Source organism: Lipophrys pholis (genome assembly GCF_963383615.2).
Source record: "Lipophrys pholis genome assembly, chromosome: 8".
NCBI lineage: Eukaryota > Metazoa > Chordata > Actinopteri > Blenniiformes > Blenniidae > Lipophrys > Lipophrys pholis.
The window spans coordinates 9224341-9251828 of record NC_137630.1 but is presented as its reverse complement, the minus strand read 5'-3'; the positions used below and the strand labels follow the sequence as shown (position 1 = coordinate 9251828).

The window sequence follows — 27488 nt, the reverse complement described above, 5'->3', positions numbered from 1 at the left end:
GTTTTTCCATCAGGATATCTCGCAGGTCAGTTTTGTCACACCAGTAGCAGTGCTAATGGTGTTATGAAGCTTGTATGGGTAAGGAGAGGGGATGTAGTGAACCTTTCAGGTTCTGTGATGGAAGAATAAACCCTTGTTAGAGAGAGAGGAACGACTGAGTGGTGTCCAAGATATTACCTGGTTCTTATAGACACACATACACCAAACATCAAATAAATCACATTACAGGTTCACCATTATCACAGATACCAGCATGCATACCTACATCTTCAAAAACTTTGATTCTTCTACCTCTAACAACTTGCTCATTTTACTTTTTGTCATCAGGATTTGAGAAGTTATCATCGCTGTGTCTCATACCCCCATCGGTAAAGTGTCCACCGCTGTGATGCCACCTGTCATGTCTCAGATCAGTGATCCGAAGATCGCTTTTGCCTACCTGCGCCCGGCCTGCGTCCTGCTCACCCGAGAGCCCACGGCGACCAACGTGGCGACTCTGAGCAGCCAGTTGAAAGAAGTGAACGATGCCACGCTGCAGCAGCTCCAGGAGTACGTCCTCTTCCCTCTGCGCTTCGTCCTCAAAGTCCCCGGGCCCCGGAAGGACAAGCAGGTGCAGGCCGTGGTGGAAGCCATGAGCTACGTTTTGGAAAACACGTGCGTGCGGAGCTGGGAGACCCTCCGTGACCTCCTGTCAGAGCTCTGCCTCTGTGTCTGCTCCCCCGCCGATCCCGGGAACCCCGCCGAGACGTCAGAGGAGCTGAAGTCGGCGGTGCTGAGGTGCCTATGCGCCCTGCTTCACGCCGCCTACGGTGATATAGTCTTCAAGCTTTTCGAGCCGGCGATGCTGCCTGGACTCGGCGCTGCGATATCGCTGCTGTTGGCTTTAGGGGAGAAGGAAAAATCCCGGGATATACAGGCGGCGGCCCTGAAGTGCCTCCAGGCTTTGACTCTACAGTGCGACTGTCCTCTGGAGCACGTCGCGCCGTCCTCAGAGGAGAGATGTTCTGTCGGCAGCATCATGGCCTCTTTCCTACCTGGAATCACGACAGCGGTCACCAGGATCATTACAGGAGACCTGAGACAAGGACATGCAGTCACAGTCAGGGCCATCAAGGTATCTACGTGCTAAATTAATCTTCTTAAAACTGTTACACTGTGCTTGGTTATTACTAATCTGTTCGACTCATTTCGTCTTTCAGATCTGGTCCAGGACTGTGGGGCTGGTCATGGAAGACGCCCAGCTTCAGGGGACGGGGTCACAGAAGACCCCCACGGCCGACCTGGGCAGGATCGGACAGCTGGTGGTCCCCAGGACTCCGGATTGGGTGAAAAACACGGCGGGAAAACTGTGCATCCTGCTGAAGAAAGTCATCTCCTGCAGCTCGGCCCACCAGCACTGGAGGGTGAGGCTGGAGACGGTGGAGCTGGCGGACCACCTGCTGGCCGGCTGCAGCCAGGCACTGGGGGAGTGCGTGGGGCCGCTGCTGGAAGCGCTGGTAGGAGCCATGAATGACGACGAGCCCAGAGTCAGAGAGAGGTTTGATTCACTCGAACTCGAGGGAGCAGTCCTGAGATGATTTGCTCCACAGTGTTTACAGAACGTGTCTCCTCCAGGTGTGAGGCGGCTCTCGCGGAGATATCGCAGAGGAACCGGAGCCGCAGCGCTCAGACGTTCACCGAGGTCCTGTCGGAGAACCTCCACTCTCTGGCCACCTCCCTTCCCAGACTCATGAGGACCTCGGACGACCAGAAGAAACTGTTCGTCCTCAACGTGTTTCTGGGCTACTTGAAAGTTCTGGGGCCGCTCGTGTCCGTGGTGCTCAACTCCGCTGCACATCTGGAGAGGATTTCAAAAGCTTTGATGCAGGTACGATCACAGTTACCAGGAGAGATATTCATGACCTTAAATTGGATTTTGTTTTGTTTTTTTTGTTTTTCTCATAAACTTTTATGCATTTTATGATTTTTTTTCTTAAAATCAAGACAAAAAATATTATTCTTTCTAAAACCATACTGGGCTTTTTGTCTGCTGTCATTCAGATTTAAATTGTCTGTATGTTCATATTACTTTCAGTTTGGATGTTGGTTTTGAGCTGAAAGCAAAGACCCAGAAGAAAATCTCTTTCAGTCTTGACTTTTTCGATTCTGTGAAATTTGGTTGTGGAGTTACCTGCTTTCCACAAACTCACAGTTGTCAAAGTTTTGCACAGATTATAAAGATTCTAAAATAATGCTTCATGAAGCTGCCCATGAAAACCTTAACCAGGTGAGGTTAAACTATTAGAACTTTGACTCCACTAAAATATCTTCTTATAGGAATCAAGACTGCAAATTATATAGAGAACTTGTGAAAATGATGGAGTTAAGATTTGTTAGGACAGTTTGAAATATCAAATCTATGCTCATGATAACAAAGAGCTGAATCTATATGAAGGTGAGGCACGTTGTGGCTCCTCAACCTAAAAGAGTTTGACACACCTGAGTTAGAAGCTTCGTGGTTTGAACATGAATGTTTATCTTACTTTTCTCTGTGGAGTTTAAATGTTTCACCTCCAGATACTCTTGGCTTCCTCCCACAATTCAAAATCAAACTTATTAAGTACTTGCTTACTGTACTGAGTAATACCTGTAGATGGAAATGGTTCCAGCCGTTGTCACTTTATGTAACTAATAGTAAAGATTTTTCTGTCTCACTCTTTCATTTCTGAACTTGTATAATCTGTCATGGTGACACTCTTCGAACTCCGATCCTCTGAAAGTTAACAGACAACACCGTGTGTGTGCGCAGGTGCTGGAGCTGGATGTGATGGACGTTCGCATCGTGGAGGAGAGGAGTTACGGCGATGCCATTGAATCTGGCTCTCATGACTCCCACTCCACTCACGTACAGAGGAAACACTTTCTCTACTTCACAGACGACAGGATCTTCTGTGTGCTCATGGAGATCTGCCGCACTTTAGGTATGAGACCATCATCACTACTGAGAATAAATGATTTATGTATCTTTAATTACAGATGTGTAGAAAAGCACACATCGTCTATAACAGCGGTATCTTGTCTCATGGATTTTGGTTCTATTTAGCTTTATTTTCCACTATTTCTTTTTACATCGTCAGGTTATTACGGCAACATCTACCTGCTCACTGACCACCTCCTGGACCTGTACCGCCAGTCCTCGGCCTACAGGAAACAAGCCGCCATGGTGCTGAACGAGACCGTCAGAGGTGCAGCGGGCATCGGCGTGACCGCACACGGTCAGGGTTCAGAGTTTGAAGCCCAGACGAACTGCGCCACCGAGGAAGACCTCAAAGCAGCAGTGATGTCCGCCATGGAGGAATACACCAGTGTGAGCAACTGGCACCTGATTACAGCCAGCGAGGAGACGGACAGAGACCGACAGGATCAGAAGGTGGGAGGATCTGTTTGTCGAAGGAGTTCTTGAAGAGAAATTATATTTCTAAAATTTTAAGATGTTACCTTTAAGATGATTTCAGAGTTTTAACAAACTATAAAAAAGTATAACACTAAAGCACACATTAAAGTTATTGTGTTGGATTCGGCCCTATACAAATCAAATTGAATTGAAATAAATTTGTGAACATAGTGGATTGTGTTTTTAACAGTGTATGGATCTTAGCAGTGATTAACAATCCTATCTTTTAAAGTAAATCCCATTAACATTATCATTGTTAATTAGCATATAGGGGATAAGTAAATTAAAATAGGGGCTGTCTCCCATCCATACCAGCCTGCATCTATAATAAACATGACAAAGGCAGGCTGGACCGTCTCTTCCATAGAACAACATCATGTTCATCTGATGTTCCTCAGTGAGGCTGGATGACACAGACAGAAATATCAACTTTATCCACCTGCTAACTGAGAGTTGCTCGTCTTCCCAGCTGAAATATTCAGTCTTGAAAGTTCACGGCTGTTAGTTGAAACCCTGCACTATTCTCCCAGCAACCGGCGGTCGGTCCAACGCCAGAGTGAGAAAGAAGCTCAAATCAATTTCCAATAAGAATCCTGGAGCAATGTGACCACGAGCAAATGAAATGCAAACAGCCTGAACGTGGAGTCTAATACCACACTCAAATGGTAAAATGTTCAGGGTGAAAAACGACGGGTAGAATTCAGAACTCAAATGTAAAAGTATAGTTGATTTGCTCAGAACATCTTAACCAGACGGAGCGATCGTCTGTTGTACTCCACGGACTCTGCAGGTCAAATAAATCAGCTCATGAGAAAATCCTTGGTGTGAACTACTGAGCTGTAAATTACTATACAGAGCTCAGACATCCTCTTTTCCATCCAGAACTGAATCTACAACAGATCAGTTTGGTTCAAGAAATATTGTTTGTTTTTGGATTTATACACATTTGTTTCACTGGCCCAGGTTTATGACCGTATTGTACACGGTTTTGTTTTGCAGCAAACACAAAGCTGTTCTTCTGAAGGGATACATATAGCTGAGATGTTTTAGGCTTCATCTCTACATTTCTTGAATTTTTAGTTTTTTTAGGTGACATACTTTATCCATATCGTTTTGATTTGTCTTTTGTGAAATTTAGCCAAATGGAGTAGATTTGCTCCTCCTCTGTGAGGACTGTTCGTATCATCAAGATATCAAAATGTTTGAACTGAATCCTCTCACTCAACATTTTGCAACGCCAGGAGTCGGCTCTGTTACATTAGTTGAAAAAAACAAGTCGTGACATCAGCGTCTCTTCCATCTTTCTGAAGCTGCTGAGCCCGTCCGGACTGCTCTCCATATCCAGCAAATCGTGCTACACCAATGCCAGCGCTCTCCAGGTGACCGCCTCCCTTCCCGCGTCGCCGTCTTCCTCTATTGTGCACCAGCTCAACAGCAACATCTGGCAGCTGTGCATCCAGCTGGAGGGCGTGGCCTGCTTCGCTCAGGCACTGGGACGTGACTTCCGGCCCCTGCTGATGACCTCTCTGTACGCCGTGCTGGAGAAGGCCGGCGAGGAGACGCTGCTGGTCAGCCAGGCGGCGCTGCACTCCATGTTGGACATCAGTCAGGCCTGCGGCTACGCCTCCCTGCAGGAACTCATCAATGAGAACTCGGACTACCTGCTCAATGACGTGTCTCTCAACCTGCAGAGGCTCAGCCAGCATCCACAGGTGGCTGTACATTGAGAAGATTTCAATGCTGCAAAGAAGTGTGGCCGTGCTGTTCTTCACATCTCTCCTGTTGTCCAGGCTCCGCGGGTGCTGACGGTGATGCTGGCCCACACCGACTGCAGCATGCTGCCTCTGGTCGGGGACATCGTTCAGGATGTGCTGATGGCTCTGGATCTGAGCTACGACCACACGGCTCCACTTTTCTGTTCGGTGCTGCACGCACTCATGAAGGCTCTGGGTACGAGAGAGGAGTTTCAAAGTCTCAACAGTCTTTTCCACACATTTCATCGCCTTTAATTATATTAATCTGCGACTTAAACAACACACCCAGCATGTTGCATGCTGCTTTGCTTATATGGCGCACTTTCTCTACGTTAGCGCTGCAAAAATCTTATTTATACACACACACACACACACACACACACACACACACACACACACACACACACACACACACATATACAAAAAGTGTGGGTCTTTTCAGCAGGGATCTTCACCAGGGTCACCTGATCCATGTGATATAAGATGTCCTCACTGAAGGAAGTTACTCAGGAACCCATAATGATCACCTAAATGTCTTTACTACAGCGTTTCCCTAACCTTTTTTTGTGGGACTTTTGTTTCCCCCCTACAGCACGCTGGTTTCCCACCACATGTAGCAGGACTGGGAAGTCCAAGTCCAAGCAGACCTCCTCGGATCAGGAAGTTTTCAATGCCCGTCAGTTCCTGCTGGATTACAGCAAACAGAAAGAGCTGGCAGAGGGAATCGGTATCGAGGAGGACGAGGAAACTGAAGACCTTGGTAAGATGGTCTTTAACAGAGCCAAAGAGGACTTCAGAGGTTCAGTTGTCTTGCATGTTACTTTCAAATCAGTGTATCATGTTCAATATAGAAAAGAAATGTAATGAAATGTAGTTTGCCTGGCTCCTTGCATTTTTTAACTGGTGTATGAATACAAACCTGATGCAAATGTCTGTACATGTAGTGGGTTAGTGTCTGCAAGTTTGTGTCTGTAAATGTGTCTATAAGTGTCCTTAAAGATCTGTGTCTGTAAAGTCTTAGTTTCTGTAAACACCCATAAGTGTCTCAATATCTGTAAATGTTTGTAATAGCATTTAACCACTTGTCTAACTCTCCGTTTCGCTTGCAGAGGTCCCTCCTCCTGCTGAGAGTGAGGATGTAGACGACATCACTGATCCTGATGTGAAGGTTGAGCTTCCTCTTCACATCAGAATCACCAAAGACGTGTTTGAGCGCTGCGTTCACCTGCTGTCAGACCCCAGCCTCCGGCTCAGACTCAAGGTGTGTGTGTGTGTGTGTGTGTGTGTGTGTGTGTGTGTGTGTGTGTGTGTGTGTGTGTGCGTGTGTGCGTGTGTGCGTGTGTGCGTGTGTGCGTGTGTGCGTGCGTGCGTGCGTGCGTGCGTGCGTGCGTGCGTGCGTGCGTGCGTGCGTGCGTGCGTGCGTGCGTGCGTGCGTGCGTGCGTGCGTGCGTGTGATGGTAAAGTCTCCTGAAAGACTCGGCACGTCATCTCTTGATTTGTGAATTACAGTGAAACCAAACACTGGTGAACACACTCACTCTCACACACACACACACAACTAAGTCTGTCTTATTATGGTTTTATTTAATCTAACTGATAAGCAACATGTTCAACACATAATCCTACTTGAATATAAAGATCTCAACATTTCAGCTATTATCATGACCTTTTTGTAGTTGTTTTTTATCCAGCCTTTTATATTCATTGTTCCATTTATTTTTTTTCAATCCCAGCAAGTAGTTCGGCTTCACCTCCAGTCATAGTCAATGACTTTGAAAAGTTGTTATTCACACTTTGGGTTTGTTCTCCAGCTGTTCCTCCACTGACTGACCCAGAATCGGAACTGGGAGTCAGTGATGAATTGATCACTTCCCGAAGCTGAAGCCAGGAGAGTTAAAAAAAAATGTAAACAAAAAAAGTAGAAAAGCAAGCTGCAGGTGTTTGACCCAAAGACTCAAAGCTTTACGTTCACCTTGGTGTGTGTTTGTGTTGGAAAGATGTGCATAAAGTGTTTTCTGTCTGAAGGTGCTGGATGTGCTGGAGCTCTGTGTGCACGTACTGAGTGAGCGGGAGAACGAGCTGTTGCCTCTGGCTCACCGCTGCTGGCCACCGCTGCTGCAGAGACTCACGACCGACGACCCGCTCGCCGTCCTCCGAGCCTTCAGGGTACTCAACAAAATAGCTTATTTTTAACTGTTTGAGGAATTTTGTTGCATATTCTCACACATATTGCTTTAGTTTGGCAGGATGTTTTATTGTAGGTAGTTTAGGGATCTTTAAAAACATTTTTTTACTGTAATAAATAAAGCTCTAGTGTTATTCCCATTCTCTGTAAATTCTAAACTTTTCAGCCCATCACTTTCAGGACAATTTTTTTTTACATATTGTATTTCTTTTGAAAATTTGGAGTTCTAATTGTTTGATTGCTATTTTGACCACGAGCTGTGCTTTTCCGATATGCGCCAGGTGCTGTGTACGCTGGGCGAAGCCTGCGGCGACTTCCTGAGGAGGAGAGTTTCTAAAGAGGTGCTGCCCAGGCTGAGCGCCTCTCTGGCGCGGCAGGCGCCGATCAGCGCCAAGGCCGGGCCGGTCTACAGCCACACGCTGGCCTACAAGCTGCAGCTGGCCGTGCTGCAGGGGCTGGGCTCGCTGTGCCAGAGGCTGGAGCTCGGTAAGATGGCTAGAAGAACACAACACACAGCAAGCAGGGCCGTCCTGTACACATTTATTTAGATATCACAAATGTCGAACCCTGGTGAAAAGTGTACCGAGAACACATTCGTATTAATGATTTGGACAACTCGGGTCAGTAATTTAAGAGCTCACAAACCCTGCAGCATGTTACACTGATGCCTTTAAATGGCAATATGAGTGTTGCTTCTCCACATTTTGATTATTTATAGATAAAGTGTGTGCTAAGTAGTAATACATTTGACTTCAGAGTTTCTTTTAAAAACATGCAAACCAGTGTCGAGCTGCATTCAGGACTCGAAATGGGAAAACACAACTGTACAATGACTTCATGGCTTTATGGTCTTTATCTTACATTTTATTTATCTTTCATTTACATTGAGACTTGTTAGCGTGCGATAGACACTTCCACCTCATTGGGGAAAAAAATGTCTGCATAAGGAAGTAACATCTTTTCTATTTCATAATTTTTTAATACATTATATTTTTACATTTGGGCAAAGTTGTATATTTTGTAGACACATTTAAGTCTCACAATCATTGATACCTTGGCCACTTTAACACATTTGCTCAGTGACTTATTTTTACCACCAGGTGGCAGTATTGTACCGCAGTAAAACTATTAGAGCTGAGATTACGATCTGAGAGTTTATGTTTTTCTGGAGCAGTGATCTGGATTGTGTTTAAAAGACGTGAAAGCTGAAGACAGGCTGCATCTTTTTAAGAAGACCATCACATAATCTTTATTTTGTAGTTGGTGCCAGTCTCTTGTATTTGAGACCGAGTCGTCACTCTGGCAGGCAGCTTTTAAATCACATCTGTTGCAGTTGTTCCTTTCATTATCTGTCATTTCAAAAGTGTAATCATTAGAGAAGATTCTTTATGTATGTGACTCTGTCCTTCATGGACACAGTGAGGAGCTGAAGTGTGTGACAGCATGAATATTGGTGAAAGTTTCCGTCCTCGCTGTGGGTTGAGACGTAAGCAGCTGGTGACACCATGAGTCACAGAGGTGGCAGCTCTGTCTGCAGCCCGCTCGGAGCCAGCCGCAGATTTACCGGTGACAGAAACTGCAGTGCAGAGCAAAGGGAGGCAGGCTCTCTGCACACCCAACGATGTGGTTTGAACCCAGAATGTCTGCGTGCTTTAATACACAACATGAAGCAGAGGTAACACGGAGAAGCTTTGAGAATCACAAAAATGAAACGTACGCATGGAACGTAAAGAAAAACCCAAACTCGTGTGTTCTTGTGTTTTACTGGTGTCGGAGCCTTTTGCATGAACTCTCTCATAAACCCGTCCACTACAAAATACCATGAAGTGAACTGAAGTTATTGGTCAACCGGAGCATCTCTGGCTCCCGTCGTTCTCCTCAAAGAGCCATTTTGTTTTCACCCTGTCTTTCTCTTTTTGTCGTACTCACTCGTCTCACATGTGCTGGTAGGACAGACGTAAGCAGTACTCGCACGGGTGCTGACGTTCTTCAGTCTGGATCGTAGTATCAGGCAAGGCAAATACATTTCTCTAGCACCGGACACAAGGTAAATCACTGTGCTTTCCAAAGAAATACATTAAAAAAAGGCATTTAAGAACAGCATAGAAGGACAATAAGTAATTTTGAATGACATGGAGTTAAGATGAGCGATGACCTTTAACGCTTCATTATCTCTTTTTTTTTTATCTAGGTTAAGTTATAAAGGCAAAAGTGCACCAAAGCATGTGTAGAAGCTGATCAAGGCCTCTTTTTTTTCCCCCGAAGGGATTCAGTCTGCAGGGTTCAGACTCACACAAATGATCGTTTTCTAAATCAAAGTTTGCTCCAGATCGACAGCGAACCTGCGAGGGGGAACACACCCACACTGTGTTTGAAGATCTGTGTCTTCAGTTCAGGATTAGAATAAAAGCAGCTGTGTTTAAACCAGGAGATGAGTCCTCAGCGGGGGAGGAGGAGTGAGATTTATTTCCTCATCTGATCAGGAAGAATTGGCGGCAGTGAGATTTCATGGTCTGACGATTCTCCCCCTCTTGTCCCTGTCAGTGCTCCCACTGTTCAAGCTTCTGAGCTGAGCTTCATAGAAAAGGTGAGAAAAGCCATCCGGTGCAACCAACAGGGAAGCCGTCTGTAGCCGTCTCCAGTTTTAGCAAACGTCTGGAAGAAGTCGCATTAGTTGGGGCATTTTTACAATGCAACCTTCTTAAAACTGCACTGGTTTTATTTATTTTTTTATTTTTTTGACATGGTTTGATAAAATGGCAATGTGCATTAGGAAACGTGTGTCATCACCCTTTGGAGCCTTTTAGCCTCTTTAGCCTGTTGTTTTGGGTTTCCCCTGCCACACATTAACCTCTGGACAACCCTGTTTTTAACTGCAGCATTGATATAATGAGCAATAATGAGGCCACAGCAGAGCACCTGCCCACCAGTGGCATTAATGTTTTGCTACTAAAGAGCCACATATTTCCCCAGGTGTTGGTCGCCGAGGAAAAGCTGAAAGGAGAAAGGACTCGGAACCAAACTCCAACTCTGAACACACCTTATAAAACAGCAATGAAGGCAGTCTTTAATATTCTTATAGTGTAAGAACAGCTTGTGTGTTGATTCACTTCACATTTATTTAATATCTCACAGAGGATTTAAAGTTTTCTCTTGTTAAAAGTTGAACTACTTATAATACAGTCAAATCATAAAGTCTAAAACTGTGATTCTCTACTTGTCTGGCTTTGGGAGCCACTTGATGGTCACAAAAATATTCAACATTTTAGATTGATTCAGTTGAAATATGGCTCAACCTTTGATAGTCAAACTAAATATTACAGTATGCCAACGTAAAAACTCATTAAATGACCAGCAAATGTAGAAATGTCAATATTTCTCTGCATTTTAGTTATATACTCTAAACGTCAAAGCCAATTTTAACAGACTTTGTTGCGCAAATATGAACCGAAACTGTATTAAGTTTCAAACCAACCACCATCGCCACCTACTGCCAAGGAGTGTGAATAGACTTTTAGTGTTTATTACACTTACAATGATGAAAACAGGCCAAAGACTCACTTTTACGACTCATCAGGAGAGAATCACTGAAACCAGATTAGTTAGTTTAGATGTGAGAGTTTTTGCGATTGTAGGAGTCTTATAAAGTTTCTTAGCTGCTCCACTGTGCAACCTGGATTTAGTTATCAAATAGTAAAACTTCTTTCAACTGTAATTGAGAGAGTGCTGCACAGTATTTCCACAATGAATGGATTTGCTGATAATGTCATCTGCAGTTCCTTTTTTAGAAAAGCAAATGGGCATAAAAAAGTTGTATTTGTTAAACATACTGTTTTATATATTATTATGTTATTAGCTGCAGTGAATATCCAGCTAATTCTTATATTATTGGTTTATTTACTTTATTGGCTTTATTACTTTTAGACTAGCCATAATTATTATGATGTCATTGACAGGTATTACCGCCCCTTCAAAACTGTTGAACATAAATATGGCCACCTTTAAAAGTCCTACCTATTTTCTTTTGAGGTTTTTTTTTAACTTAATGAATATATAAGTCAGCTGCAGAGAGATGAGATGTTGTTTTTTTTAATTGGACTGTTCAGGACTGTCACTGCTTTGTACATAAAGGAAAAGACTGCAACAGCCTGTTTTCATAACCCGAACACATGGCAATAGGGAAATAAAAATACAACAAGTTTCATGTATATTTGTTGTAATTTTAAGTTATTTAGTGACTCTTGATTGGATGTGAGTGTTTGAGTGAAGTCCTGTGTTTTTCTTGTAATAGACTGAGGATCATTGACATCATTTCTTGATTTGAATATTGATTAGTTTTATTACAATCAGAAACATAAAACTACATTTAAGTTTATGTATTTGACTCTGATGCTAGTCAAGTTTAAAACACATGGCGTAAGAGGTAAGTTTGGTTCAATCTTTACTTTTTTTGTGAGTTTATTTCCTTTAGAAACTCTTTATATGCCACAAGAGAAAGAGGAAATAAGTGCAGCTCTGCAGCTCCAGTTGCATCATTAGAGATGTAATGATACATTCAGCTCACAGTTTGGTTTGAAGTGCTCCACGCCGGCTCCTTGCTATGATGTTAACACAGTATTTCAAATATAATCAGCAGAATAAAGGTGATCTTCTATAATCCTCAGAGGCAAAAACAAGGTTACTTTGATGTTCCCACTATGGTGGTCCATTTTCGAGTTCTGCCTTTATAAAGGTAAAAGGATTCCGCTTGAGAAGTTTTAATCAGAAATCAATAGACAGCAGTCCTCCCCCACAGCACTGCAAACTACAACCTTCTACAATAAAATGATAAATAAAACTGAAATCATTCCATGAGTCGAAGCAAACAGAAGGATATTATACATTTGTAAATTGAGAGGTTGTGGTAATGGTGTTGTACTGGAGCAGCGCGCATATATTTTCCATTTCTGTGTAATCTAATTTCAGTCTCTCCTATAATTACTTTCAGTACATCTGTGATGTGGGAATTTCTCTCATGTGGAATCAATTAAGCTTTTTTTAGTTTAGCTTTGTTTATTTTAGCCTTTGCTTATCTTTTCTTGGTCAGTCTTCGCATTGCCATCTTTATCTGAGTTTATCTATCTTGGTATATCTGACTTTGTCTTATCTAGACTTGGCTCATTTTATCTTGGATTATATGAGCTTGTACTAGAGATATCTTATCTCTTATGGTCTTATCGGCTCATCTTTTCTTGTCATTCATTAACTATTATATTATTTCCTTTTCTTGGCCTTTCTCAGTTTGTTATCTCAGCTTGTCTTATCTTAACTTGTCTTGTATTATCTTGGTTTATCTTATCTAATCTTGGCATATTTTGTCATATCTTGATCTATCTTATTTGGGTTTATCTTATCTTATCTCGGCTTGTCTTGATTGATCTTATTTGGGTTTATCTTGTCTGGTCTGGTCTTTAATTTACTTATTTGATCTCATCTAACCTATGAAAGATTATTCTATCTTATCTCATCTTGGATTACATCATCTTATTATAATGGATTTGCAGGCGAGTGTCATTATAAAACATTCAGACCATCCCTTTCTTTAATTTTTTTTTACCATTTCGATCCCAGCCAGACCTGCCAGGCGCTGTTTTCTCACAGTAATGTCCAAAGCAAGAAAAATAATGGCCTCTCCACTCAGCTGTCAGCTGGGAGGCTTATAGCTCTGTTACTGTGAATACCGCCTGCTGTTTCCGTCTGCCTTGTCACCACAGCCAGAAATAAGTAACAGTCAGCCTTAATAAAAAAAAAAAAAAAAAACTTGTCACTAAAAAGGGTAATTGGTTGAGGCAAAGTAACACAATTTTCTTACAAAAAAGAAAAAATACTGATTGACCTCATAATTTTTTCCAACATTTACTTGATTTTGTGTCACAAAGAGGAGTCACACTTTAGTAAAATAGTCATTGCAGTTAGTGTGGATTTTGGGTAATTTCCTCATATTTTTTGACACAGATACAAATTTTTCCTCCTGTGCTGGTATTGTTTCATATTTAGTTGTGTGTTTTTGTTCAAGGCAGGCGTGGTTCACCTTTAAATGATGTTGAGCCTTATTTCAACATAGGATTATAGTACCTCCTAAAACTGGGGCTGAAACAGGACAATAATTTTATGGAGCCAAGCTGACGATTTTGGTACATCGATGAACTCCAGTTAAGGTTTTCTCAGTGACTAGTTACCATCCATCCATTTTGTCCCGCTTATCCGTTTCCAGGTCGCGGGGGTGGCAGTCTGAGCACTGTCACCCAGATCACATCGCACCGATTAAGAACCTTTCCTGTGGATGGTGAGCCCACGGGAAGGTGGCGCCCCGGTGTGGGACACGAACCCACTACCTGGAGATTGTGAGTCTCATCCTCTACCAAATGAGCTAGCCGGGGGCTGTGACTAGTTACCCTACAATGTTAATACCTTAGTATCTTCTTTTCAGACTGGGACAAAAGCAAAATGTGATCCAGTTGTCATCTTGTGGTACAAATTGGTATTACAAGACCATAAAACAGTTACACGTGACTCCACAGATGTTGGTCATATTCAATTTATTGTCTTCATGTAATTATGATATAAACACGTCAATGTAGACCCTTCAGGGTGGCCTGTTTGTAAAATCTGTTCCTCAACTCGCAGTGTGTGGCTACCTACTGCCTCAAACTGCCGCCCCCCCCCCCCCCCCCCCCCCCCAAATCAATGCATGGTTTCCAGAAAAGATGTGCCACTTTTGACACCAATGTCAATTGCAAATATTCCTTAAATATTGTAAAAATGAATACACTTTAAAGCTGAAACTATCAAGTGCAAGTGTTTCTATTCAGAAAGTTATATAAAGTATATTTAGTTTAGTTGGTTTAGTTTATGTTCAATTAGGAGCTCAAACTCTCATACATGGTTAAATAATCCGTGCCATTTTGGCCCTCTGGATGGAGGGATGGATGGATGGATGGATGGAGGGATGGAGGGATGGTCGGTAGACAGGATGAGATTTTTTGAAGCACTAACCAGTTCAAAGTTCTTCAAAGGCAAAAACTGTGGAAGTAATGTTTTTTCTTTATTCTTTTTTGGGGGGTTTTCAAATGACATCAAAAATCCTAATTGGTCACAACCACTCCATTGTTTTGTAATCATGTTATAGGTTTATGTACTGCCCTTGTTAATATGCTGTGTTTGCAATTGAAGAATCTGAAAATCAGTTTTCATTGAGTAAAAATCTAACGATTTCAATAAAAATGTCCCTTTAAGACAAACTGAACAAGTTGCCTTTTCACATTCTGGAGAACAGCTTGAGCCGACCGGTGCTACTTCGCGGCGCCACAGTCTTTACCCTGCTGGGAGCAGCAGTAAAAGCTGCATCCATAAAGGGATGCACATGGACTGCAACAGCTCTTAAGTAGGCTGTGACATTTAAAGCATGCTCAACAGCCATAAGGAGGTGTAATGTATGGCCATAAAATACCCTCCCCTCTATTACGCGCACACAGAGGCCGGGTGCATCCTCTGTTTCGCCGTGGTTCTCATACCATCAACACATGACGGCAGTCATTCATTTTCTGTGGATGACGCGTCTTTATATCCCGTCTCTTGATGCCACGTGAGTGAGTCTTTGCACCTACACTGAATGTAATCCGATTGACCAGAAAAGTGCTGACAGATGTTTAACTGCCAAGGATTTCAGTTAACTGTCTGGTCATCGTGGACAAATTAAAACTGTAAATTACAATGTTTAAGTGGTGCGCCTTTGGCTTCTGCTCCATGTCAATGCTCCCTAATCTCAGATCAAGGACTCCCTGGGGGGCTCTATACATCACAGGGCTTTATCTGCTCTGCAGCCTGTTTACAGGACCTTTTCAAGTGAAAGCGGTGACATTTTGCTGCCTTTTGGATGTTTGTTTCCACCACAATGGCGTTAGGAGACTCCAACACGCTGCTCTCAATCTCTTTGGAAACATTGAAATCACAGCTTTCCTAAAATGTGTCTTTCTTTGTTGGAGCAGCAAATAATTCAAAATGTCTCGTTGGGAATCATAAAAAAGGTCTTTTGTTTGTCTTTATGCAGGGATGGCAATTTCCTGTAGATTTAGAATTTTTATGAAAATGTCAGGGAGGGTGAGGTACCTATATTTTATTGCTATCAAGGAAAAGGTTACTTCAATCAAAATTAAGTGTCTCGCTACAAACAGGAAATTAATCGTCTTGAACAAAGAATTACTAAACGGATCAGTGATTGGCTGAGAATGAAGGACTTCGACCAATGAGAATGCCCGTTTCATTTCACTCTTAGTCAGACATCTTGCACGTGACTTGTTACAGTCGAGATCGTTGGCAGTATTTTCTGGGAAAATACGACGTTTTTAACACGAGACCAAGAATCATCGGTGTCAGATATTGACAAAGATGTCAAGAACAAATTTTTCGCCGGGAATGGCGACAGTGAAATTCACAGTGAGGCTTAAAACTGGGGAAAAGATTGATGAGATCAGCGAGACTCTTGGACACTTTGTCAAGAAAAGCGATGTTTGAAAGTGAAACATCAAGTTTATGATGAGAAGGAGAATGGACTTAATGATGAAAGGTAGCAGCTTATTTTAATCCTTCATAATCTGACTTTTCATAAGAAAGACTGATTTATTTTTAATATGTAAGATTTATTCTAGTTTTTATTATGTTGCTTTTGTTCAAAATACAGCTAAAATGCTATAAAATGGTTAGAAATTGCTGAAATGCCTTCAGCTTCAGGGAGCCTTTCATTTTTTCCTGTTGCCATCCCAGGATATGCACGTTTTCTTTGTACATGACACAGTAGTTTAATGAAATTACAACCCTGAAGGGTCATTGGGGGATTTTCTTCTTTGTCTGTTAACGTTTGGCGCTTTAGAGAAATGCTGTAGAACACAAGAAGACAAGAAGAATCTCGTCCATGAAGACGAGACCTCGAGAATTCTGCGAACCAAAGTGAACATAAGTTTTTATGAGCTCATGAATACAAGACTGATGCAGAGCAGGAAGAGGAATCAGAACTATGCAACGGCTTTTTAATGGCAGGTTTGTTCATATTGAGCAGAATTGAGAAGAACTCGTGTCTTGACCTTGTAAAGTACTTTTTCATGTGACGTTGTCATAAAGAATTAATTCTCCTCCCCGCATGTTGTGCTTGTAACCGTCGTCTAAAGGATGTCTCGCCTTTTAGTTCACACGGAGGATCGCTTCCCCACGTCTGGGTTTTCTTTTCGGGCACCTTCCCGTCAGAATCGGAGCGGTTTTAGTGTGGGAGATGGAGAAATGTGAAAGAGCAGGAGGGAAAACAGTCAGCGGCTGCAGCCTTCACTCGTGTGAATACCGATCTGGCTCCAGCTCACCTCTGGGACGCCTGCAGCAAGCCAATTACCAAGCCTTAGTCACAGAGAGAGAGAGAGAGAGAGAGAGAGAGACAGACAGACAGAAACAGACCGACTGAAGCAAATAATACATCCCGGGCTCCGGTTCCAGCTTCAGCTCCGATTCCACCCGTTACTCATTTACCGCAGAAATCTAACAGCACCTGGCCTCTCTCCTCTTTAGTATTTCTCACTTCCCCGCTTCCCTGCAAGCACCTTGATTGCACAAAAGACTACAGGCTACGACTGCAGCACCAGAAAGGGAGGAAGAAAGAGGATAAAAGCGCCTGCTAAATAATCCCATTTAACTCTGAAATGTGCACTGCTGCTTTTATTCTCCGCGCACAGCGAGCGGACCCGGTTCAAGCCGAGTGTGGCTTGAATTGGCAAATAGAGTAAGCAGAGAGGGAGAGAGACATGTTTTGAAATGAGGCTTGAAAGGTAGCCCGGTTTCGCGGCTTAGGGATTTGCTAAATGTCTGCTGGGAAGGATGGGGCGAGTGAGCGAGAGAGAGAGAGAGAGAGAGAGAGAGAGAGAGAGGAGATGAGATGAAAGAGAGAGAAGTCAAGTGGGCGGAGGGAGCAGGAGGCAGGTAGGTCGGGGAACATGAGCTCGTTCTCACACACATCGTCTCCTCAAAGAGGGGAAAGGGTGCGAAATGTGCAAACAGCCCGCTGTGAAGTTTCCCCTCGGTCGTCTCAGCACTTTCTCTCGGCTCATTAGGATTTAGCTGAGGTAAAGTCCAGACGGCTTTCATCTTCCCCGCTCTCGCTCTCTTCATCTTTTATCATCTTCCTCTAAAGCCCTCACACTCTGACATGACGTGCTCTGCACACACACAGACAGTCACACACTCGGAATCACAATGTTTTATCTGTTCATATGACCCGAGTGTGGATCTTCCTCAGGTGAAGCCGACCTGGACGCCGTGTGTGAAGCCTGTCTGCCCTACCTGAGCTGCAGGCAGCCAATCAGACTGCAGGAGGCCTGTCTCAGGTAAAAAAAATAACCTATTACTGAGTTATGCTGCAACTTTCGGGTTTTATACGGTATTTTCCAGACGACCAGGCCTCGTTCACACCGCAGGTCTTGATGCTCAATCCCGATATTTTTGCGAGATCGTTCACGCTGCATTTTCAATGCGACTCCATCAGACTGCTGTGTGAACGTGGTCAGACCCGACTGTTTCGGGCTTCAGAGCGCATAAGATGGGACTCACTGTTTCCAGCCCAAACAATGTAAAACCCACACACCTGAATAAAAACCAGCCCAAATCTCAGCCTGTGTAGGAATCATGTTAAAACCATAAAACTATTTTAGGTGTAATAAAAAAAACACACCTTAAACACACAAATGCACAAAACAAACAAAGTTAAAAGGTATGAGTCGTATCTGGCAACACCGATCAGCGCATGTATATCCATTTTCAAGTGGTTGTTAAATACGAGACGACAAAGTCCAGACAAAATGAGGGAATGACGAAGAAAAGAGAACACAGCTTTTACACTTTTAACATTTTGACGGAGCCGCTTCCTCCGGCGCTTACCCGTGACGTCAGTCACACGTCGATGACGAAGCAGTCGCATGTAGAAAGATATCCCAATTGGTGCCACATATGAACGAGGCCTGGGTCTGGTGTGAAAAAATAAGAAGTGGAGCTCTCACAAGTCCACAAAACAGGTTGAATATGAGTCACTTGTGAGCAAAACATCTGAATGGAGTCTCATTTCCCTGCAGTGTGAACGAGGCCCAAGAGACACTTCTTTTGGGTGCAGCCAGTGGTGATGCTTGAAAGTGTTGGAGGCAAAAAAAATCCCTCTGACAAACATGGAACATATTTATATATAATCTGAAAGCGACAAGAAAGGTCAGACACTAAACAACTTGAGAATTGTACTCTTACCTGATTCACATTAGTGGAATGTAATTACAGTGCAGATATGTAAAACAATAGAATGTAATAGAAATTTTCATCGGTAGAATATTAGAATATACAAACACAGATGCAGATCTCTTGCCGCACGTCGTGCAACACTGGTGTGACGATGCCGAGAGAAAATGGAGCATTCTCTTCTCTGCCCAGCATTCATTTTGTCCGTGGACATCCAGTGAAGTAAAGTATCATGAAAGAAGTGCAGAAGTATCTGGAAAACGACCACAACCTGAAGGCTTATTTCTCTTTTTCTCGCCCTTTTTAATCTGCTGAAAGTTTTCTGAGAACGGCCCCAAATTAAGTGACGCTCAACAACTATGGAACCTTTTGAAATAGTTGCTAAAGTTTCATTGGCTATTTGTTGAGTGTTCAGGGTTTCGGTTAAAGTCGGGACGCATGTTCAAATTAATTTCCGTGGTTTCTCAGCGATACTCATCTCTACAGGTTTTTCACTCAGTCCCTGAAACTGAAGTCAGTCAAGTTGTTTGTCAACATAAAATTAGAAAAAGCTCCACTTTGACCAGCTTCATCAGATCTAATGTGTCTAATCTCATGGTCTAACCAGGATTATCGCCGTTTGAATGTGATCCATATTTATATCTCTGGGGTTGAATAATTAAAGGTCTTTCACCATCTGTTAAATCTGAACAAATCCAAGTTCTTATCACCAAATTCATAAGAGACGAGTGGCAAAAATAAGCAAAGCTGCTTGTTTTGTAACTATAACCCATCATAGAGCTCTCAGGAATGATTAAAATGAAGGATTCCACATGTCAAGATTGTGTATATATATATATATATATTATATATATAATATGTGTATAAATCATTCCAGTATTACGCAATACAATGTGCCAAAAGTTATTAAAGTTATTTTTGAGCACAGAAAACTGTGAACTTGGATATTATTCTCAGTTCTTTGTCTACACACTCTAAATATGACTTAACTCAGAGTTTATGTTGAAAATACACTATAGTCACCCTGCACCACTTTTTTCTTGCATAATTTAAAAGCATCAATTATTTACATTCAAAGTTTTTTCTTGTAACTTCTATTTATTTTCTTTTAACAAACAATTGAACACACACACACTAAAGATAGTTGTAGTTTTTAATCACTCTTCACTAACCACTAAATGTTTTTAGCTTCACCGTAATATTCAGGTAAACGTCCACAGTCTCTGAAAGGTTTTGTAGAAAATACTCAGATTGATGGAGGGAATGAAAAATGTTTAGAGTTATAATAGTGAAACAAAACTTCTCCGGTTGTCAGTTTGGATTAAAATGAAGCTGCTCTTTTTCTTTTACTTCTCCCACATAATAGATATTATACACAACGCAAACAGCCCTGAGCGAATCCTGTTGTGTGTGTGTGTGTGTGTGTCTTGTCTTGTCTGCACAGCGTCTTCAGACACCTCATCCAGGTGGATCCCGACGCCTTCTGGTTCACTCTGAACGAGGTGCACTGCGCCGACTCCTACGCCCCGCCTCACCCGGACCTCCTGCCCATCCGGCTGGGCGGCATGGGCCGGCCCCGAGACGAGTTCTCGGACAACGTGCTGAAGCTGCTGCGCGAGGAGTTCGGCCCGGTCGGCTGAGGACGGCCGATCGACGCGATTGACTCTTCGATCAGACCGCGGCGGATCCGACGGGTCTGGAAAAACCAGCCGTCAGGTACAAACGGCGAGCGCCAGGCAGGCGAGTGAGGACGCCCGGGTTCAAACTGACAGCTCTCCTACATCAGTGACGTTTCTCGCAGCCATCCACCGGGAATGCAAATGGTATCTTAGCTATTCCTTTTAATGTCATCGCTGTATTTTTGGAGGAAATACCTCATTCTGAACCGCCGCGCCAGTTTGAATTATTCATCCTCCAGTCTCACTGCCTCTCTGAACACAGTCATTTTGCTGCTGGCGGCCCTGAAGAGAGAGAGAGAAATGTTTCTGAACTTGAAAGATAATCACCAAAATGTGTCCTCCATTTAAGATAACTCCATTATGTGGCGTCCGGCACTCGCGAGGAAGGTCGAGGATCTGCTGTCAAAAAACTGAAGACTGTGGTGAATACAGCGCGGCAGAGATTGTCTGTACGGTGGCACTGGAGGGTCACACCACAGCAAAAAAAACCAGAATAAAGTTCAATTACATTCTGGCTTCAATATATTCATCATCATTTATGATGATTACAGACTCATGTGTATATATATATATATATATATATATATATATATATATATATATTGTATATATAAAATGTGTGTGTGTTTTGTTTTCGTCTTTTTCTACATGAGAAGACCTCATCAGTGGATCGATGTTATCTGCTGGTGTTGCGCTCCACTGCTGATCAAAAGCTATTAAAACCACTTCCTGTACTTGACGTGTTTCCTGAAATGTTAATTTTCCCCTGAACATGGACCGTTTCTTTCACATCAATCCCCCATACACTGTGAACGTCTATAAATACATCGAGTCGCAGCTGAAAATAGCCCCGGAAGAAATAAACAGTTCATGACTGGCAGAGAAAAATGCCCGGGTTGTTTTATAGAGCAGATAACTTGTAGAAGTAATTGCTTAGCGCCAACCAGTTCATTCAGGTGCGTCCAGCTTTTAATATTGATTCAACAATTCGGTAGTTGTCTGAAATTGAAGCATTAAAACACCACTATAAATTTATACTACATTCAGCTTAATGTATGTCTTTTAACTCCAGTTAGTCCTTTGTAGCATGTTTTTTTTTTTTTTTTGCAATAAATAAATGAGGGACATCAGAAATCACACACCCTCATATGTTTAATCGTTTAAATTTTGAAATTTAGATGTGTTTGTGTCATATCAAGGCGACTCTCTGACACTCTGCAGCAGGTCTTCAGTAGACTGATTCAGGATGGGGCGGGGGGGGGGTCTGCAGTTATGATTGAATCGAAGACATTATGACAAGGACACTGGTCGATCTGTCGGCGTTATCAGTCCGGAGGCCTGCAGGGTTCAGGAGGAAACAACCAGTCCCCTCCATTATCACTTTCCTTCAGAAGTGACGGGAGCGCCCGGAGCCTCGCCACCTCATCGCCCCGCAATGAATATATGAGGCTCCAAGTGTGTGTGCGTGTGTGTTTGTGTGTGTGATACAAGACCGCTGCATGTTTTGTATTTAGCGGGCCCGGCTTAATCCTAGTCAGCACAGCGCAGCCTCTTTATCTCACCCTCTGCTGTTGCTATTTATCCTGCTGCCAGGACTGACAATAGCACCATTAGTCATCAGCAGCAATGGGCTGGAGGGTGGATTTAGGTGGGTGGGTGGGGGAGGGGATAGTGGGCTGTGCTTTGGCAGCACCACACAGGGAACTACGAAACACGGTTTCTCCTTGATGCACTTAAACAGATGTGAAGAAACACAGCAACCTGAAAAGTATACAACCCCAGAAAAGAACATGCGAGTCATTTAACATTATCAGGTGGCATCTTAGTGTGGTGGTCTCACCTCACAGTGAGAGGACCCATGGTTTGATCCTGGTCCTGGTCTTGTTGAACAAGAGTTACAGTCTCACCGACTTTTCAAAGTACCTCCCTTAATAGGAACAGGCATGAACCTTCCAGATGATAGAAATGTTCAGAAATGTCAAAGTTACAAGGAAGATAGACATAAACAATATGAGCGAGCTCTACACTATATAGATATGGACGTCTTCTGTCTGTCTTCTGCACTCATTACATTCACTTTTTTGTGCATTCCCAGGGAGCTTATGGACATATAGCAATCTGGGTAATGCCACTGATGACCTGTGGGGGCAGTGTTGAGCAGAGCAGTACCGCTCATGTGTAGTTAACAGAAAGGACAAAGAAGACAGCAATATTGACGACCTATGACATTACCTGGTCGGTATGTCAGGACAAAGAAGCTTTGTACCGTTTAGAAACGTCTTCAGTGGCTACGCTGGCTGAGTTCCAAACATAGCCAACAAACTACATTTTAAATACTACTCAGGGCACAAGTTCTCATTCGAGCAAGTTTGAAATTGTTTAATCAATATTTGGATTAGAAAACGCATGAAACTAGCACAGGAACATGAAAGCAGTGACGAATGATGAACGTTCGAAACACATTTACCAGTTCAAGTGTGGAAAGGAAGAATAGTTGAGCCTTCAGACTAAAACACCTGAAGTTTGCCAAAGAACACATTGATACTCTACAATGTCTTTGTTTTGTTGACCAATGAAACTAAGATTGAATAGTTTCTGAAGAACACACGGTGCTGTGTATGGTGTACAGCTCTCAAATCAAACATTTGATTCTATGAAAAAACACTTTTCATCCAGGATAACAAGCAATTCAAACAATAAAAGCATACTAACTTGTCTAAACAGCTTGGGGGCTCTAAGACTCATAAGATCCAAGCCAGTGTGATAAACAGGCAACGCCATTGTCGAGATTTATGAACTAAAAAAAGAAGCTTGAAATCAATTCTGAAGCCGACAGTTGTCCAATGCAGACATTTTGAAATCTGTGACATTTTTACTCTCTTCCTGCAAACCTACAGCACATTTTGGATCAGTTGAAACTGTTGGGTTTTTTTTTGGAACACCAGGAAGCAGAGCAGTACAATAATCAATCCTGGGTGTAATAAAAGTCTGTAAAAGCTGTGCCCTGGCAATATTTAGATGATAAAAAGCAATCTTGGTTCTGTTTCCAATGTTTGGCTCACAGCTGAGGTCTGCTTCAAAAACAACTCCAAGGCTTCTATTTGTTTTTTTTGTTTGTTTTTTTAACCTTATCACTTGGATTCATTGCCAGGACACACAGTTCTGCAGTCAGTTTCTCATGAGAGTCAATGACCTGGTACGTTTTAAGGTGGAGCTACAGAAAATTCTCTGCCGTCCAAGAAATTCAGTTAAAAATGGCGTCAAATGGATCATCAGGAAATAAGTGTCATCAGTGTAACTATTGAAGTTGATGTTGTGCTTCCTCATGACGTCTCCAAGTTGCAGCATATTGAAGACAAAAAGGGGAGGAACTAAAATAGATCCCTGTGGAACACCATGGTTAATTTCATAGCTTTAATAGATGAACATTTGTTGATGGGTCCAGTAAAGTTGGATAAAAGCAACAGTTCTATGAAGGTCAAATGAGATTATAGGTTCTACTTAAAAGAATTGCAGTATCATCCCAACAATGATGTGCGCTGGAAGGAACATCATAGTTTGGGGCTGCTTTGGGGCTGATCGTATGCAGTGACCCTACAACAGAATGGGTTTAAAAAAAAATAAAAATCTCTCTGAGTAATTCCTGCCACAAATCTTCAAAAGGTTGTACAAGCTTGATCAGGAAGAATGGACCAAAAATCCCCCAAAGACTCTGACTTATTCCTCCATCGTTCATGTTTAAATGTATATTTTCAAAGCTGTCGACCACTTAAGTTATTATGAAATGAAATCAATAAAAAAAGAAACGATTAAAACTCCCTGCACTGCTGAGTACATTCTTGAAGTCAGTCATCATGCAATGATGGAAATAACGCTTCATTGATCGTATTTTCACTTACTGCAACAAGCCTCAATTACTTCCATGGTTAGTTAATCTCTGCTTTTTTAAACGTGCCATGATTTTGAAGAAAGGCGAAACACGGTGGCGTAGTGGTTCGCACTCCCGTATGTGGCTTTCTCTGAAGGACAACAGTGGAAGATTTTTAGTGAGAATTGTACAAATTGTGTAAACGCGATAGCTTATAATAGTCAAGAGCAGTGATATAAATGCTCACACAACTTCCACTGTATTTCTTCCTCAAGTTTCAATCACTTCGTTTCCACACTGCCCCCTCATGGTTACAGGTGGTACCAGTGTTGATCTGTTTCCGTATGATTTGGCCTTATTTAAATTTTTTTTTGTAAAGTTACCTGCAAAGCAAACCGTGTCAGTAGGGCTGGGCAAAAAATTTATTGAATTGATTAATCGAATTTGTAGCTAAAAACAATTTTTATTCTGCATTTTTAAGTTTTTTTCTCCAAACAATTTTTTTGGGGGGGTATTTTTTGCATTCCGTTCTACCTTTCATTGTGGGTTTCTTTAGGTGCTGTTGCACTTTTGCATAAACCTTGAATTTGATAATGACTGCGCCTCATTTCGTTTTATTTTGGGATTTTTTTATATGCATTTTAACTCTGAGGACAATCACAGCAATAAAGTTGCACTTTTGACAATATATCTGATGTCTGCAGTCATTTCTGAGTGCATTGAGAAAAAAAATCGAATCGAACCTCAAATTTTTCTTTAAAAAAATCTGAGATTTTTTTTTTTTCAAGCCAAATCGTCAACCACTTCTTCTACTCCAGATTTGAGACAAACAACTCCACCCACGTAGTGAACATCAGATCAAACCTCACACTTGTCGACACCCCCATCACCTTCCCCACCATGGATGTTGTAAGGGCCTTTAAGAAGTCTAAGGCCAACAGCGCACCCGGAGTGTTTTCCAGAACCTGTTCCAGATCTCCATCAGCACTGGAAACGCTCCACCATCATCCCAATTCCCAAGAGGAACCCCCCCATGACCCTGAGTGACCTCCGGCCGGTGGCGCTCTCCTCCCAGGTTATGAAAGCCATGGAGAGGCTCGTCAAACAATACATTCTCACCCTGACCAACTCACAGCTCGACCTGCTCCAATTTGCTTATCGAAGACACAGAGGTGTTGACGATGCCAAAGCCTTCATCATTGAAACCATCATAAACACTTGGAGCTTCTCCACACATCTGCCAGACTCCTATATGCAGACTTCTCCTCCGCCTTTAAAATTCTGCAACCCCCCCATCCTTGCAGAGAGACTCAACTCAATATGTGCAGTCAGCTCATACTCTTTATCTTGAACTTTCTCACTAACAGAACCCAGCAAGTCCGGATTAACAACTACCTCTGTGATGCCCTCGCTACCTCCATAGGGTTGGTGCTTTCTCCTCTGCTCTTCATTTTGCACACGAAGTGCAGATCAACGCAACCCAATTGTCACTTGGTGAAGTTTGCTGACGACACGGTTCTCCTGTCCCTCCTATCCGGCTCCCCCCTGCATCACGGACCCACTCTGCAGCAGCTTGTAGAGTGGTGTAACTCTTCCCATCTGGAGCTGAATGTCAGCAAAACCAAGGAGATGGTGGTGACCTTCTCCAGCAGCCACAGGGACCTGGCAGCGGCTGTGACCACCATGATCCACGGTTCACCAGTTGAGACTGTTGAGGAATACAGATACCTGGGTGCCATCTTTGACAACCAACTGAGGTTCTCCTCCAACACTGAGGGGATCCTGAAGAGGTGCCACTAAAGGATGTACCTACTCAGAAAACTGAAGTCTTTTTCTGTCAGCAAGAACATCTTCCTGACATTCAACGCACATTCATCGAAGCATCTTGTCTTTCTCCATGTGCTGCCGGTATCACTCCATCACCCTACAGGACAGGAACCGACCTGCACAACATCGTGAAGGTGTGTCCAAAGAATATTGGACTTCCTGCTCGCCACCTTGAGCGCTGTGTCTTCAGAAGTGTACGGTAACTAATACTTCAACATTTCCAGGAGGAAAAGCTTTGTTAAAAAAAAAAAATATATCCAAAATGAATGTACAAATATTTTTATTCCGTCTTTGCACTGTTATCAATTGTTTTTTTAATTGAATTATCTACCACCCACGTTGTGAACAGATTGTAGAATTAGTCTTATCGTGGTAATTCAATAACAAAAAGTCACCCCGACATTTGCTGTTGTTTCATATACAATTTATTTCATTTGATAAAGGCATACACTTAGTGAGTGTGAGACCAAACATTCCAGAAGAAATGTACATTTCCAATCTTTTTTTTTATTTTTTTAACTCCCAATAGTGATCTCTTCTATACAAAGCATTGAATTTAATTTACTGTTTGGCAAAAAAAAAAAAAAAAAGGAAAATAAAATTCCCACTGATCACAGCTGATTGCAAACAGCCCCCTCGACAGTGAAGTATTGCCTGGAATGCCTCATATTGTACATTCCCAGTCACCTTTACATGGCAGCATTCGGAGAGACGACAGGGGTCTGGTTGTGTGGCCCTGCTTTTAAAAATGAAAGGCTGTAAGTACTAAGATACATCAGGGAATCCCCTTTCTGAGCAGCTATGAAGAGGACGTGTCATTCATCTGTCTGTACAGCATTTTTGGAGAGCGGTAAAGCGACAGAAAAGGGGTGAATCGGGGCTTCTAATGTAGAAAAAGACAGAAAAGAACAGAATATCCTCAACTAACACTCTGTGTTTGTGTATGTTTGGTTGAAAAAGTCTTTTAAGAAAATTACTGAACATGCACTAACTTTATTTTATACTATACAGTTATATATACAGAGCAGATTGAGGCTTTTTTTTAAATGAGCAGCAGGAATGTAATCTGGAGGGTTGAAATAAAGAAAAATGTAGTATCTTGCACTGTGATCTAGTTATTTGAGCCACGAACTGTTTTTTTTGTTTTCCTTGTTTGAGGAGAAATCCCAGCCTTAGTGTGTGTGTGTGTGTGTGTGTGTGTGTGTGTGTGTGTGTGTGTGTGTGTGTGTGTGTGTGTGTGTGTGTGTGTGTGTGTGTGTGTGTGTGTGTGTGTGTGTGTGTGTGTGTGTGTGTGTGTGTGTGTGTGTTGACCGTGAGTGAAATGAATGAACAGTGCGTCTGTCCTTGACGCTGCTGCTCTGGGTTCTGGATGAATTCCTGCTGAAGGAAGCATGTTTCTCTTTCTCTGTCAGCCAACACAATGCACTGAAATTTGGGGTGCGTG

At 42.6% G+C, this 27488-nt stretch overlaps 1 protein-coding gene across 1 annotated transcript; it reads left to right on the top strand.

The window, feature by feature from the left end:
• Positions 1-388: 388 nt before the first annotated feature.
• On the top strand, positions 389-20463 carry tti1 (TELO2 interacting protein 1; the record flags this gene model as incomplete). Its single annotated transcript, XM_080468538.1, has 13 exons — positions 389-1114; positions 1200-1537; positions 1615-1867; positions 2789-2960; positions 3117-3409; positions 4744-5145; positions 5224-5383; positions 5780-5947; positions 6297-6448; positions 7213-7353; positions 7654-7858; positions 17688-17775; positions 20115-20463. The coding sequence occupies 13 exons, from the start codon at positions 389-391 to the stop codon at positions 20308-20310; spliced, it is 3294 nt and encodes a 1097-aa protein (XP_080324664.1). The 3' UTR covers positions 20311-20463.
• Positions 20464-27488: the final 7025 nt, after the last annotated feature.